The sequence below is a fragment of the Grammomys surdaster genome, unplaced genomic scaffold (assembly GCF_004785775.1).
Source record: "Grammomys surdaster isolate TR1022 unplaced genomic scaffold, NIH_TR_1.0 1149, whole genome shotgun sequence".
Lineage (NCBI taxonomy): Eukaryota > Metazoa > Chordata > Mammalia > Rodentia > Muridae > Grammomys > Grammomys surdaster.
This window is the reverse complement of record NW_021605568.1, coordinates 1,853,004-1,867,537: the sequence shown is the minus strand read 5'-3', so window position 1 is coordinate 1,867,537 and position 14,534 is coordinate 1,853,004. Positions and strand designations below refer to the sequence as shown.

The window sequence follows — 14,534 nt, the reverse complement described above, 5'->3', positions numbered from 1 at the left end:
TATTAATTCATATATGTAGCTTTCTGCTCTCGGCTTGGTTTATAGTAACAATGTTCAATGCCCAGAAGTAGTCCAAGTAAACTTGTAAGAAGGGGTATTATTTGCAAAAGCGTATGTATCTATCAAACGTGTTTTAAAATTTTATTTCTTCAGACAAAGCTTTAAGATATTGTACAGGTTTTTTTCAAAACTGGGGCTCAATCAACATTTTAAATCTTGACTTTCAAAAAATATAGGTGCAAAAGTCCATTTGCCTCATCTCAGATTCTTAAGTTGACACTCATCATTGGCATTGACGGAGTAACCTTCCTGTTTGAGGTCATGGGTTTTCTTTTTCCTACACTCACTGAGTCTGGGATGTCCAGAGCCAATATGTAGCGCTATCTTATGTAAAATAGTAGAACCCCACTGAGTACGAGACGAAAGGAGTGCGTGCACTAAAATCCCTCAAGCTTACGCCTAAGAGAACTCCTGGGTTACGATTGGATGTTGCTCTTATCTATCTTTTTTTTTTTTTTTTTTTTTTTTTTTTTTTGCGTCAGGGATGGGAAAGATTGTTGATCCTGTTACTCACGAATAAGAAGGCGGGTCCAGCATCTTTCGCCAATCAGAACCGCTGTTACTCCCTTGCTGGAACTGTCAAATGAGGAACACGGATGTTCTGAAGTTTCTGCCCCGGCTCCATTTTTGAATCCCGTGTAGCTTTTGTGAGGTGTTATGACAACTGGTTTTAGCCAGTGCCACCTATTTTGTCGGCAGGCGCTTCCGAAGGACCCCTGCATGCGTCTGAAGCTGGAAATGGTGAGTGCGCGGTGGCCCCTGGAGTCGTGGGCCGCAGCTTTGACGCAGCCTGGCGCAGCTTGGCGCCGCCGATCCGACGTTCCCCTGGCCCTGTGCTGTAGTCTAAGGTGGAGTCTGGCACCAGCGGAGCCGGGAGTCGGAGGCTCCTCCTGTCCTGTCGCTGTGAAACTGCTTTATCCCAGTCCCCAGGGTATCATGGGGAATCCGCGCGAAGGACCCGGAGCCTGCAGACTTTGCAGCGCTGATGGGTTGGTGATGCAGAATCTGGTCAGTGCAGTGAAAAGAGTTGGGTGATGAGCGTTGCTGTCTGTCTGACCTTGCACTTGCGTTTGGCCTGCTTTATTGTTTCCTCCAATGTCCTTGGTTTTGTATTAGTTATGCTCTAGGCTGCTTCTTCAAAGAGAAGGGATATGTAATATGCGGTTGGTGGTGGTGGTGGTGGTGGTGGTGGTGGTGGTGGTGGTGGTGCTGGTGCTGGTGGTGGTGGTGGTAGTTGTTGTTTTGTTTGTTTGGTTGGTTTCTTTGTTTTTCAGACAAGATTTCTCAGTAGCCTGGCTATCCTGGAACTCACTCGGTAGACCAGACTGACTTTGAACTCAGAGATTCGCCTGCCTGTGCCTGTAATTGTGTGTGTGTGTGTGTGTGTGTGTGTGTGTGTGTGTGTGTGTGTGTTATGAACCCTAAGATTCAAGAACTGGGAGGAGATGGAACTAAGGAGTTCTTTCTTCACTTTTGGGGAGCAGGATGGGAAGGGGAAAGCTGGATTTCCAATAACTGGTGGGATCAGGTCTGAGCAGAAAGGAGCCTCTAATCCCTAATCCCACTTGCAGCTTGCAGACCTATAGGACTCTAATGCCTGAGGACAACTCAAAGATCCAGAGTTTGTTTAGGGGGAGTTAAGATCTGAGTGTGAAGGCAAAAGACATGGCCAGGGGGGTCAGGGACTAATACAAGGGTCCCTTGGATCAGAGGTAGCATAGAATGATCCACTGAACTCCCTGCCACGTGAGACAGAAGTCCCAGGTTTCCAAGTATGCAGGTTACTGAGTAAGAAATTAAAGGCTGGAAGGGGTCATGGTGGAATACTAAGGTAAAAATCACTGATAGAGAATGCTCACTGTGATTTGGCTGAAAGTCAGAGTATTCTAGATCCCTTACAGAAAGGTGAAGGATCAAAAGTAAAAGAGCCCCTGCTTGTCACCTGTACATGTCCTGTGACATAGTAGGAGTTGGAGAGGCCAGGGTAGAACAGGGTATCAAAATGTGGTTGACACTGTCCTAGTAGTCTTCCATGTTATCTGTGAAACCTAGAGAAACCCCTCTAAACAGCAGGAGATCCTGGTGGCCCTGGGAAGGAGGGCCCCAGGCATCTGAGCCCCCAACATCAGGGGACACCATGGCTCTTCCAGGGTGGACTGCTAGAGATATGGATGTTCTTCTTGATCAGCACAGAAGACACCAATATCAAAGTAGATCATTTCCAGTGGGGTGTTCTCTGAGAAACTCCCCCCCCCAACCCCTGCCAATGCAGAATAAAGAGCTAAGAGGGCCATGGCAACCTTAGGACTTGGGGGTGGAGAGAACCCCTCTTTTCTGAATTTTTAGTGTAGGAAGTTAGAGTTATAAATGTTGCTGTTAGTGCTGTCCTCGTTGTATTTTATGTGTTTTCTTACATTATGCCTTCATTTTCATTCAATTCAAGGAAGTATTTGATCTCCTTTATTTCTTCAGTAACACATTCATCATTCAATAGTATGTTATTTAATCTCTGGGTTGTAGATTTTCTATAATTTCTGTTCTGTCAGACTCATTGCATTGAATTGGATAGAATACAAGACATTGTTTTAGGTTTCTTGTATTTTTGTGTCTGAATATAACAGTCTATTAAGAGACTGTCCATTGGTTGCTTAAGTGTGTGTCTTATGTTTGAGTAAAATGTTCTATGTGTGTTTACTTGGTTCATTTGTTTCATGGTGTCTTATTTGTTTGTTTATTTATTTACCTTTTGAGACTCAGTCATTAAAAATACATAACAAATAGAGGTGGACCCAATTTTGTAAAAGACATACCACTAGATCTAAAGTTACAGCTGTGGCTGGCCTGCAACTTGCTATGTAGACCAGGGTGCCCTGAGATTCATGGAGATCTACTGGCCTCTGCCTTCTGAGTGCTGAGATTAAAGGCATACCCCACCACCACTGACCTCATAATGTCATTGAATTACAGAGTTTCTGTTTATTTTTTATCTAGTTTATTTGTTGACTGGTGGATCACTGAGTATTACTACATTTGAATTAAACTGTAACTTTATATGTAGTTGTTCTATGATGGAATTCTATTGGTTGTGTCTTCTCAAGCTAGACAGGGATCCAATAATAGACCAAAGTAATGGTACCTACCAAAGTCCAATTTGGTGAACCAATGAGTTTTATTGGGGTGGTTATAAAAATATGAATGAAGAGTTACTTATAGGGTTAGAAATGAATCAAAGATAGCTGTATGGGTATCCATGTAGCCAATCACATAGTATGGGTGACATTTTAGGAAGGCTAGACACCTGGAGAACCCTATACAGCTGGCAGGCAGCTCAACAAGGTGACACTATCCTTTTCAGGGAGTGAAGCTGCTCTGACCCTCTTCTAAGGAGTTGACCAGTCTCCTTTCTCCAGGCCACTCTGCTGGTCTGAGCCTTTTTTAGGCAGTTCACTTTCTGGAAGTGTCTCTCTTTTGAGACAGCAATTCATGATGTAGCTCTAACTGTCCGTGAACTCACTATGTAGACTAGGATGGCCATGATCCACCTGCCTCTGCCTCCCAACTGCTAGAATTAAAAGTGTGCACCACTATGTTTGACCATTAATAGCTCTTAATGTTAAAATCTTTAATTGCTACCTTACGATCAAAAATAGGTTTCATCTTAGGTAAAAGAATAGTAGCTGGTATTCCAAGCAAATGGAACAAAGAAGACGTAGCTATTCTTTATCTGACAGAGAATAGACTTCAAACCAAACTAGTCAAAAGAGATAGAGTGTCACTTCATCTCATTATAGGAATAGATTACAAAGAAATTACAAAGAAGTTTCCTCACCAAGAAGAAATTACAACAATAAACCTACACAACAAACAGAGGTACACACCCAATTTTTTAAAAGACATACAGCTACCTCTAAAATTGCAGGAAAAAACCCAACAGTATAATAATGGATGACTTCAGTAGTCTACTCTCACCAGGTGACTCATCATCTGGACAAAACTAAACAAAGGAAAATTGGAGTTAATTACATCATAAATCAATGGACTTAATAGACATGAAGCAGAACAATCCACCCAAACACTGAAGAATACACAATCTTCTCAGGAGCCTATGGAGCTTTCTCCAAACTCAACTGCACAAAGAGGGTCTCTAGAAGTATAAACAAATTACATTCTAAGTAGGGAATAAAAGTCCACTTTTATTATCAGCAGTAGAACTACTAAAAATACAGAGACTCATGGAAACTAAACAAAACACTACTGAATGATAATTAGATCAAGAAACAAATGAAGGAAATATTTTAAACTTCTAAAATCGAATGAAAAAGAAAACAGCATGATCAGTTTATGGGATAGAATGAAGGCAGGTCTAAGGAAAGTTTATAGTATTGGTTATCATTTTTTTAAAAAAGCACTTTTTCTGCCCACTCCATCCCCCACCCCCACCCCCACCCCCAGTGCCGCTCAGGTGGCTCCGTGCTCCTCCAGGCTGTCAAACTAGCGCCACTGGCCTCAGCCAGTCACCATGATCATCTACTGGACCTCATCACAAGATCCAGGAGATCGGGGACGGGCTGTGCCTGGAGCCGGAGGGCAAGATGGTCAGTAGAACAGAGGGTGCCATCGATGACTCGCTCATTGGTGCTTCCACTGAAGGTCCGGAGGGCGAAGGTACTGAAAGCACAGTAGTCACCGGTATTGACATTGTCATGAACCATCACTTACAAGAAACCAGCTTCACAAAAAGGCCTACAAAAAGTACATCAAAGACTACATGAAATCACTTCAAGGGCAAACTTGAAGAAGAACAGAAAGCAGAAAGAGTAAAGCCTTTTATGACTGGAGCTGAAGAGCAAATTAAGCACATCCTTGCTAATTTCAATAACTACCAGGTTTTTATTGGTGAGAACATGAATCCAGATGGTATGGTTGCTCTCCTGGACTACCATGAAGATGGTGTGACTCCATTCATGATTTTCTTTAAGGATGGCTTAGAGATAAAAAAACGTTTAAATTGGATCTGTCCCCTGTCACAGTAATTGGCTGCTGCTTACTGTCCAGACAACACCAGGACTTAGGACAAATGGGACTGATATCATCTTGAGCTTTTATTTTGACCATGATTTATTTGGAGTGGAGGCATTGTTTTTTAAAGAAAAAAACATGTCATGTGGGTTGTCTAAAAATAAAGTACATTTAAATTCACTTTTTTAAAAAAAGCAGTTGATACTTTTAATAAGTTGCCAAATTGATAAGTTAATGATATGTCTGAAGTCCTTGGAAAAATAAGAAAAAAAATAAGTGGAAGAATGTCATCATAATTTTACCCCTGGAGCCAGTCTTTTTTTCCTCTCTCCTGTTTGATAATTTATTTTGAGACCAGTTATGACTTTGTAGCTCAGGCTGGCCTCAAACTAATGATCCTCCTGCTTAGTCTCCTGATTCTTGAGATGGCAGGTTTGCATTGCCATGTTTGACTTAACCACTGCTAATTATAGGGTGAATCGTAGCAAGGCTTAAAACTTTACAGGCAGACTGAGTGTTTTCCATGCTCGTCAATTTTTCATGTAACAAGGCCTCACTCCCTATTGAGAAGTATAAGCTCACAGAAACTTAGCCAACACATACAGTGAGAGAAGTGAAAGGAACATGAGAGGGTCAGGACGTGCATGAGTTGCAAATGTGGGATCTGCAGGTGTGTTCACCAGTTCCATTGCACAATATCAGATAACCCAAGGCCTTTCCCAATCCCTTTATTCAATAATCTTCCTAAAATATCATCCAAACTGTAGTCTTGGACAGAGTTGTGTCACTTTACACACATATTCCATATCCAGTTTATGCAGAAATGTTTCCATTCCTGTTTCTGTACCAACCAATTCTGTATTTCCCTTAGTAAAATAAATACACTATCTTCTTTTCCAACACCTCCAAGCACAAAGCACTTAGTATTTGCTGTGTCTTTGTCTGCTAAATTTAAAGCATCCCAAGTGAAGGGATGGATCCTAGTTCATTTTTATGACTTTTGTGTCAGTATCAAATCCTGTATCTGACTCATACATCTAAATCCTCAAAACTTCCTCCCGTCATGCAGTTCTGATGACTCTCAAGGTCCCAGTTGATGAAAGAGTATGGATAGCATTTCTGTTGTGCCCAGTGTAACTTGATTCAAAGCTAAGCCATAGTACAGTTTAAAATGTTCTGTGAAAAATGACAGCAGGCCACTGAATTAGGGTACTTATAGTGGTATGAATAGGAATGGCCCCCTTGGTCTCATGTGTGCGAATGCTTGTCCATAGGGAGTGGTACTGTTAGGAGGTGTAACCTTGTTGGAGGAAGTATGTCACTGTGAAGATAGACTTTGAGGTCTCATCTATGCTCAAGCTAAGACCAAAGTGACACACATTCTCCTTCTACTGCCTGCAGATCAAGCTGCCTCTCATGTCCTCCAGCACCATGTCGGCCTGCATCCTGCCATGTTTCCCACTATGACAATAATATACTAAACCTCTGAACTATAAGCCAGCCCCAATTTAATGTTGTCATGGTTATGGTGTTTCTTCACAACAATACAACTCTAAGACAGTTCTCAAGGGCAACGGCTACTGTTTGGGGCTTTGAAGGGAAGGATTTGGCTGCTGAAGGGTGGCACATGCTCTAAGCATTCTGTGTTTTGACTGATAGGTACAGCTGGTAAGCCTCACTCACTGCATGTGTTATTTCCCATTGTTTATCTAATTTTAATCATATGCCTTATTCAAAGGTAAAATAATAAAATGATTCTCCTTAAATATTAATTTTGAGAACACAGTTCACCTTATGGTACATGCACCTGAAAGTAGCTCATTACTTTTAACACCATTTTCCATTGTTACCAGATGTGTTCCAAAATGTATTTGAATTAGATATAGGAAAGTAATAAGGTGCTACTAGAGGGACTAACATATTGCCTTTTTTAAAAGCATGAAACCTGATAGTGGATATGGTCCAAGGTTACCTACAGATGACTGTTCAAAAAAGAATATCCACAATTTGCTAGTTGCATTGTTCAGAGATGACTAGGTGTGAAACTCAAGTAAAGTCTCACATTTCTCAGCTTACTCTGTGCCTGCTTGCCTCACTATTGTCCCAGTGCCTAGAATTAATCTCATAGCAATTACAGCTGCTTTCTTGATGTATGTCTAAAACTTCCTCTAATATAACCAATCCTTCACACAAGTCAGAGACTGCTTCTACACCCAGTGAGTGAATTTTCTCATGTTGATTCATTTAATCACTGTAGTTTCTCAGGTTAACCGTTATCAACATAAACACTTAGTGGTGTCTTCAGAAGCTTCAGTTCTAGGTGATTCTATATCCTGTCAGCCTTGCTGTTAAAACTAACCATCCTAATTAATATGTGCACTGTTTCAGGAACCAGTGACCTTTGAGGATGTGGCTGTGAACTTCACCTCAGGAGAGTGGACTTTGTTGGATTCCAGTCAGAAGAAGCTCTACAGAGATGTGATGAAGGAGACCTTTATGAACCTGATCTCTGTAGGTAAATACACACTATGCTTCCTTTACCTATTCATTCAGACAACTGTCTCCTGCTTAGATGTATAGTGATTTATGGTTTGAAAGGGAACATATAGTGAATTTAATATGCCTGGTCAGGTCATAAGATTTAGAATGTAATACATTTTTATAATGTTGACTATACCATAATGATTTCTTTGGGTTTACTTTCTAGAGAAAACACAAGAAGAAAATGTTGAAGAGGACTACCAAAATCTCAGGTGAAATCTGGGATAATTTAAACTCGAGAAAGAGTAATTTACATCAAACATTTGGGAATAATAGGACAACTGAGAACCTTGTAAATTATCCAGATATATCTAAGTATAAATTAATTCTAACATAGATGTCTATCAAACTGCATTGGGTGTGGTCATTCAGAATTTGAATATCCCATCTCTGTAATTTCTGAATGTCACCAAGATGTGATATAACAATTAGCTATATAAGAGATTTTTTTCCAGTGGTGCATTACATAAAACATTGTCTTCATACTCACAAGTATTTGATATATTTTTTAATGATCTTTTCTTAGAGCTTTATATATAAGAGCTGCTTTTTTTTCTTGTTGTTATATTGGTTTTTAGAATTACTTGGTTTTTATGTATGCTTGATTTACATGCATGTCTGTGTGCCACATTCAGGTAGTGCCCTTGGAGACCAGAAGAGGGCCTAAGGTCCCCATTTCCTGGATTGGAGTTACAGACAGTTGTGAACCACTGTGTGGGAATCAAAGACAGGTTCTCTGGAAGAACTATCAATCCTCTTCACTGCTGAGTCACCTCCTTATTTTAGAGGTGTTTTTAATTTGCTTTTTATTGCTGAGATAAGCACCAGGACAAAATACAACTTAGGAAGAAAGAGCTTATTTTGGTTCCTGTCCTGCCTTCCATATCACAGCCCCTCTTGATGGGAATCTGGGCAGAGATCTGGAAACAGGGACTGAAACAGAAATAATGGAAGAACACTACTGAGTGGATTGCTTCTAAAGACTTACTCAGCTTCATTTCTTAGAGAACTTATAGAGCGCTGGCCCATATGGTCAGGAGTAGCACCACCCACGGTGGGCTAGCCTCACACATCAATTAGTAATCAAGAAAATACGCCCACACACACAGATTTGCTTACAAACCAATTGTATGAGACTATTTTCTCAATAGAAGTTCTCTCTCCCCAGATGACCATATCATGTATCAAGTTGACAAAAAAATCTAACCAGCACAGTTGTTTCCTTGTTTGTTCCCATGATTTCATGTTAATATCAAAATATAAATCATAGTATAACTTTAGGAATCTCACAGCTATGCATTTCTGATTTCAAAAGTGAAGAAGCAGGGCACAGCTACAGTTAGATCAAAGTAAATCTAAAATTTAACAATGTTAATCCAATTCTGTAGCTGAGTGTATTTCATCTGGGCTTCACTCATTATCTTGTCTCTTAATGGCTTGGGTAACACAACGTTTCTGGCTCTGTAATATACAACACACATCCATCACTTGACTTACAGGCTGATGCTGACTCAAGCCCACAACTACTGCTATCCTTGGAAGTCATCAATGGTACTGTCATCTCTAATATGCTAGGGTCCTTCACCATTCACTTTTTGGCCCTTTTTTGGGAACTCCAACCCTGGCACTTGGTATAAAATCTCATCTGTTCTCAATAAACCCTTCAATCCTGCTGTTTTCTCTGTAACTGGGGTTTCAACTTCAGCAGTGACATCTTCTTGCCTTTCATGGTACACTGCCTCAGCTGCTCCATGACCCCTTTGTTCCTGCAGCTCTCAGACTGCCAGAATTAATACCACCTGACAGAATCTTACACATTGCCATTTTTGCTGCCAATTTGAAGAGCAGCCTTAGCCTACTGTGGTCTTTGTGCTGATCGAAATATCTTAAAGATCTCACCTCAGTGATACTGCTGTTTATCATAGCTGATTCTTCAGCCCCAGCTGACCAGAAAGCATAGATTCTTAATACAAAATATCTCATGAACCACTCTTAGAGTCTTTGAGGTACTCTTAAACATCCCTTGAGAGTTCATTTGGATGTTATAACATGGGAGCATAGCTACTCATATACCCTTAATTGAAGACTATGTTCCTTTCTTAGGAAAGTCATCTCTTTGACAAAGCACACAGCTTTAGGAGGGAAGATATACTTGGAACTGTGAGGGAGGACAGAGACACTCCCTAGCCAGCCACATCAGCCGTATCAATCCTAGTGATTAAGGGGAGTGACAAAAGTTGCAGCCACATCACCTTTACACTCTCAGACATCCCTCTGAAACTTGACAAGGCAGGCTTCCATTGTCCACATTGCTGTTAACATTCTTACATTCCAAGTTGCCAAAACAGATCATTAAACTCTAAGCATTCATTGGCTTTTCTAGTTGAAAGTTCTAAACACTTTCACTTTCTTTCCAAAAACAACATGGTTAGTCTGTAACAGCAATAGCCTATGGGCCTGGTACCAATTTCTATTTTAGTTTACTTTCTTGTCCTGTGATAAATACCACAATCAAAAGCAACTTGAGAATAAAATGGTTTATTTTGGCTTATAATTCATGTCACAGTCTATCATCATGGGAAGCCAGGTCCGGAGCTTAAGCTGGGCAGGTGTCTGGAAGCAGGAACTCAAGTAGAAACCATGGAAGAGCACCACTCACTGATTTGCTCTGTTACTTTTTGTATACAACCCATGCCTACTTGCTCAGAGGAAGGACAAATCACAATAAGCTAGGCCCTCCCACATAACTTAGTAAATCAAGAAAGCACCTCTGTAGAGTTACCTATAGGCCAATATGATAGAGGCATTTTTTTTAAATTAAAGTTCCAGCTTCTCCAATGGCCCTATCTTATATCATGTTGGTAAAAATTTAACCAGTACATGTTACATATTTCAAATGCCTGGGTAGTTTTTCCTAATGTTATATGATATTCTTTTATGCTAACACAAGCACATTGGTTGACTATTTTCTCTTTTTATTGTCATAAATTATTTAAGTTTATGTGTATATGTGTGTTCATGTGAATGCATGCTACATATCTGAGGATTTATGGAGCCAGAAGCGGGCTATAGGTCCCTTGAAGACGGAGCCATATGCCACTGCAAACCCACCCATAGGGATGCTGAACTTTGGTCTTCTGGAAGAGGAAGAGGTGCTCTTAATTACTGAGCTATTGCTCGAGATTCTTAATTCTTATAAAGTTGAAGTTGATTTTTCATAATTCTTAAAAAAGTAAAGTCAAAGTCAAAGGATTTACTCACGACAGGATCTTTGTGGCCCAAATTGGCCTTAAATTTGGAGGCTTTCTGCCCTTGCATCTTGAGTACTATAACTGCAGTGAACCACTGTAGTCAGTCACCAACACTTTGTTTGCCAAATCAAAAACATCTCAGTGCCAATGCCTTCCCATGTACCAGAGGATTCTGTTATTGGAAATACCTCTCATGCACCAAAAAGTTCACACTGGAGCAAAATATTACTAATGTAAACATTGTGATGAAAAAGCCTTCATTATCTCCTTATCTCCAGTGCCCATAATGCTCGTCATTTTTTTTTTCTTTTCAGAACTCAAGTGATTGAGAAAGATGGTGAATGTGAACATGGTAGTCAGTGTGAACAAACCCAGGCACAGATTCCAGAGTATATTGTTAATGAGGACATGCCTCTTGCAATAACAGTATGCGAAAGCAGTTTGTATGTAAGAAACATCATCAGTAATTCACCCTTGGATATGCACCTCAATGATCAAACTCAAGAGAAACCATTTGAGTGTAAGGAACTTGTGGAGAAGGCTTTTAAACATGAGAAATGCTGGGAAGATATGGGTCATTCTGAGTCATTTCAGGTGCATGGAAGTTCTAGAGAGAAATCATGTGAAAATCAGCAATGTAATGCAGCTCATGGGAGTCTTCATTGTGATGAGCATCATGAGAGAACTCATGATGGAAATAAACACAATGAGATCACCTTTATGAAGTGTACATATGACCAGATAGATGAAACAATCCATAGTGAAGTAAAGCCATTTGTGTGTAAGCAGTGTGGAGAAGCCTTTGTTAATTCCAGTCACCTCATCAGTCATGAACGAATTCATATTGTAGAAAAGTGTTATATTTGCAAACAGTGTGGAAAAACATTTAGATATTTGTCATGCTTCCAAAAACATGAAAGAATTCACAGTGGAGAGAGGCCTTATGTGTGTGAGCAATGTGGGAAAGGATTTATTCAGTTGAAATACCTTCTCATGCATCAAAGGACTCATGGAGAGAATTCTTATGAATGTAAACATTGTGAAAAAGTCTTCACTATTTCCAGTGCCCATAATGTTCATGAAAACATTCAAGGTGGAAACAAGCCATGTTCATGTACACATTGTGGAAAAGCTTTCACTAGCCCCAATGACTATAATAGTTGTGAAAGAATTCACACTGGAGAGAATCCCTTTGTATGTAAGAAATGTGGGAAAGCATTCAAACGTTTGGGTCATTTTATGAATCATGAAAGAATTCACACTGGAGAGAAGCCTTATGCATGCAAACATTGTGGAAAAGCCTTCACCAGTTCCAGTGACCGTAACAGTCATGAAAGAATACACACTGGAGAGAAACCCTTTGTGTGTAAAACATGTGGGAAAGCATTCAGTCGTTCTGATTATCTTATCAATCATAAAAGGATTCATACTGGAGAGAAGCCTTATCCGTGTAAATATTGTGGAAAAGCCTTTGCCACTTCCAGTGACAGAAACAGTCACGAAAGAATTCATACTGGTGAGAGGTCCTTTCTGTGTAAAAAATGTGGGAAAGTATTTATTCTTTCTGGTGATCTAATCAAGCATGAAAGGATTCACACTGGAGAGAAGCCTTATGCATGCAAACATTGTGGAAAAGCTTTTACTACTTCAAGTGCCCGTAACAGTCATGAAAGAATTCACACTGGAGAGAAGCCTTATACATGTAAGCATTGCACAAAAACTTTTACCACTTCCAGTACCCGTAACAGTCATGAAAAAACTCACACTGCAGAGAAGCATTTTGCATGTAATCTTTGTGGGAAAACCTTCAACAGTCAGAGTTCCTATTACACTCATAAAAAAATTCATTCTATGAAAGAGAAACTTTATGTATGTAAACACTGTGGGAAAGAATTCACGTATTGTGGTAATTTCCTCAAGCATGAAAGAATTCACACTATAGAAACATTGTCCATGTAAGCAATATATAAAAGCATTTCTGGGTCCTACCTCCCATTAGAAACCTATGTAAAATCTCAGAGTGACAGACTTGTATAACTATAAACAGTGTGACACTCTGGTCAACTTGCCTTTATTGTGAGGTATGAAGACAAGAGTTTGGATGGGCCATGAGATGACTTAGCTATGGTTCTTTAGGATAGCCTGATCTCAATTTTAACCCTGAAACTCACATGATAGAAATAAAGAACCAATTCCCAAAAGTTGTCTTCTGAGTTCCACATGCACAACATTGAATGTATGTGTGTTTGTACACAAATGAAGTAAATAAATGTAGTGCAAAAACAAGAAAAAAATGAAAACATTTTGAAGTGGAAACAAACATGACCAGTAAAATGTAATTTTAGCCCTAAGATACAAGCATATGTAGGATGAAATCCTGTTCCCATACATATATTAATGTCTGTTTTTCTTACAGGTAGGGTAAGAGGCTAGCAAAATACAGTGTCTAACACAGGACATTTGAATAGCACTTAGGACTTTTAAGGTGAACCTGTTCCAACCAAATGTAAATTTTAATGAAAAAATAAAGCTGTGTGATTGAAATAGAACATTTTCATGTGGTTAAATCATATAAGGAGAATTTAAGTTTGTATATTTTAGAAATAACCTGAAAGAAGAACAATAAAATTTTAGCATTTTGATCTTTGGCCCATTCCCACACAAGACTTTGATTTTTGCTTTTTTGTTTGTAATCTTGGAGTTAAGATTTGCTTAATAAAAAAAAAATTGCTTAATAACATTGGCATAATTTTCTGGTCTGCCATTCCTGTCACTTGAAAGACAGGCTACCAAGAAACAGTGTCAAACAATACCAAGCATTTAAAGAGATGGATTGCAGCCTGGAGAAATGATTAACAGAAGTGATTAACAGTGTTTGCTACTCTTCTAGGGGGCCTTAGTTTGATTGCCAGCATATGTGTTAGATGGCTTTCAGCTACCTGTAGCTTCAATTCCAAAGGGCCTGAACAAATGTCTTGTCCTTCCCAGGTACTTGTACAGTCATGTGCATACACAAATAAAGAATCTGAAAAGAAAAAGAAAAAAAATTGGCAATTCAAAGAGATGGTTCAGTAGCTAACCTTCTCTTCCAGGTTTTTGAGTGAGAGAGAGAGAGAGAGAGAGAGAGAGAGAGAGAGAGAGAGAGAGAGAGTGTGTCTGGTTGATTTGAAGTAGAAAATTGTTCTTTATTGTAATATTTCTATAAGTTCCCTTACATAGCAAATTCGGTTTTCAAAAAAACTGAAAAAAGAACCTGTTATATCATTGGTAATTAGCTTTACAATGAAAAGATGTTTTTTCCTGAGTGATACATATTATTTTTGTGTATATGTTTCTGTGTGAATATATGCATATAAATCCAAGTGTCTGGGATCTGAGGAGGCTGTAGAACCTCCTGGAACTAAAATCAGACTCAGTTTTGGTCCCTTAAGGTAAGTGATAGGAACCAAACTCCAACCCCTGTATTTACATAAATTCTGTGGTTTTTTTTTAATGTTTCATTGTACTTGAACGATTATATTTTAAAAAACAGATTTAACTAATCCATTTTTTTGGTACTTTCATGTGTTTCTATAATTTTAGTGCTTTAAATTTCCAGTTCCCTCTCTCATCTTCCCTCTGTTCCTTCAATACTTGTCAATAGACCCATTCCTTAATTTAGGA

The 14,534-nt window shown here is 39.4% G+C and overlaps 1 protein-coding gene and 1 pseudogene across 4 annotated transcripts; both read left to right on the top strand.

The window, feature by feature from the left end:
• Positions 1 to 652: 652 nt before the first annotated feature.
• LOC114634971 (zinc finger protein 501-like) lies at positions 653 to 13,420 on the top strand. Of its 4 annotated transcripts, none has more exons than XM_028783592.1 (4): positions 653 to 801; positions 7,468 to 7,594; positions 7,787 to 7,832; positions 11,186 to 13,420. In XM_028783592.1, exons 1-4 carry the CDS (start codon positions 718 to 720, stop codon positions 12,828 to 12,830), a joined length of 1,902 nt encoding a protein of 633 aa, XP_028639425.1. In that variant the 5' UTR covers positions 653 to 717; the 3' UTR covers positions 12,831 to 13,420. The 4 variants fall into 4 exon arrangements, with proteins under 4 accessions (XP_028639425.1, XP_028639426.1, XP_028639427.1 ...); XM_028783594.1 differs by lacking the exon at positions 653 to 801 and adding an exon at positions 9,120 to 9,171 and having other exon boundaries at positions 7,540 to 7,594; XM_028783593.1 differs by lacking the exon at positions 653 to 801 and having other exon boundaries at positions 7,493 to 7,590.
• On the top strand, positions 4,522 to 5,384 carry LOC114634972 (annotated as a pseudogene).
• Positions 13,421 to 14,534: the final 1,114 nt, after the last annotated feature.

Excerpts from the sequence above, each read along its gene's own strand:
- LOC114634971 (XM_028783592.1), top strand. The coding sequence starts at position 718 with ATGACAACTGGTTTTAGCCAGTGCCACCTATTTTGTCGGCAGGCGCTT. Across the intron at positions 802-7,467 it reads TGCGTCTGAAGCTGGAAATG|GAACCAGTGACCTTTGAGGA; the intron begins GTGAGTGCGCGG and ends GCACTGTTTCAG. Across the intron at positions 7,595-7,786 it reads TATGAACCTGATCTCTGTAG|AGAAAACACAAGAAGAAAAT; the intron begins GTAAATACACAC and ends TTTACTTTCTAG.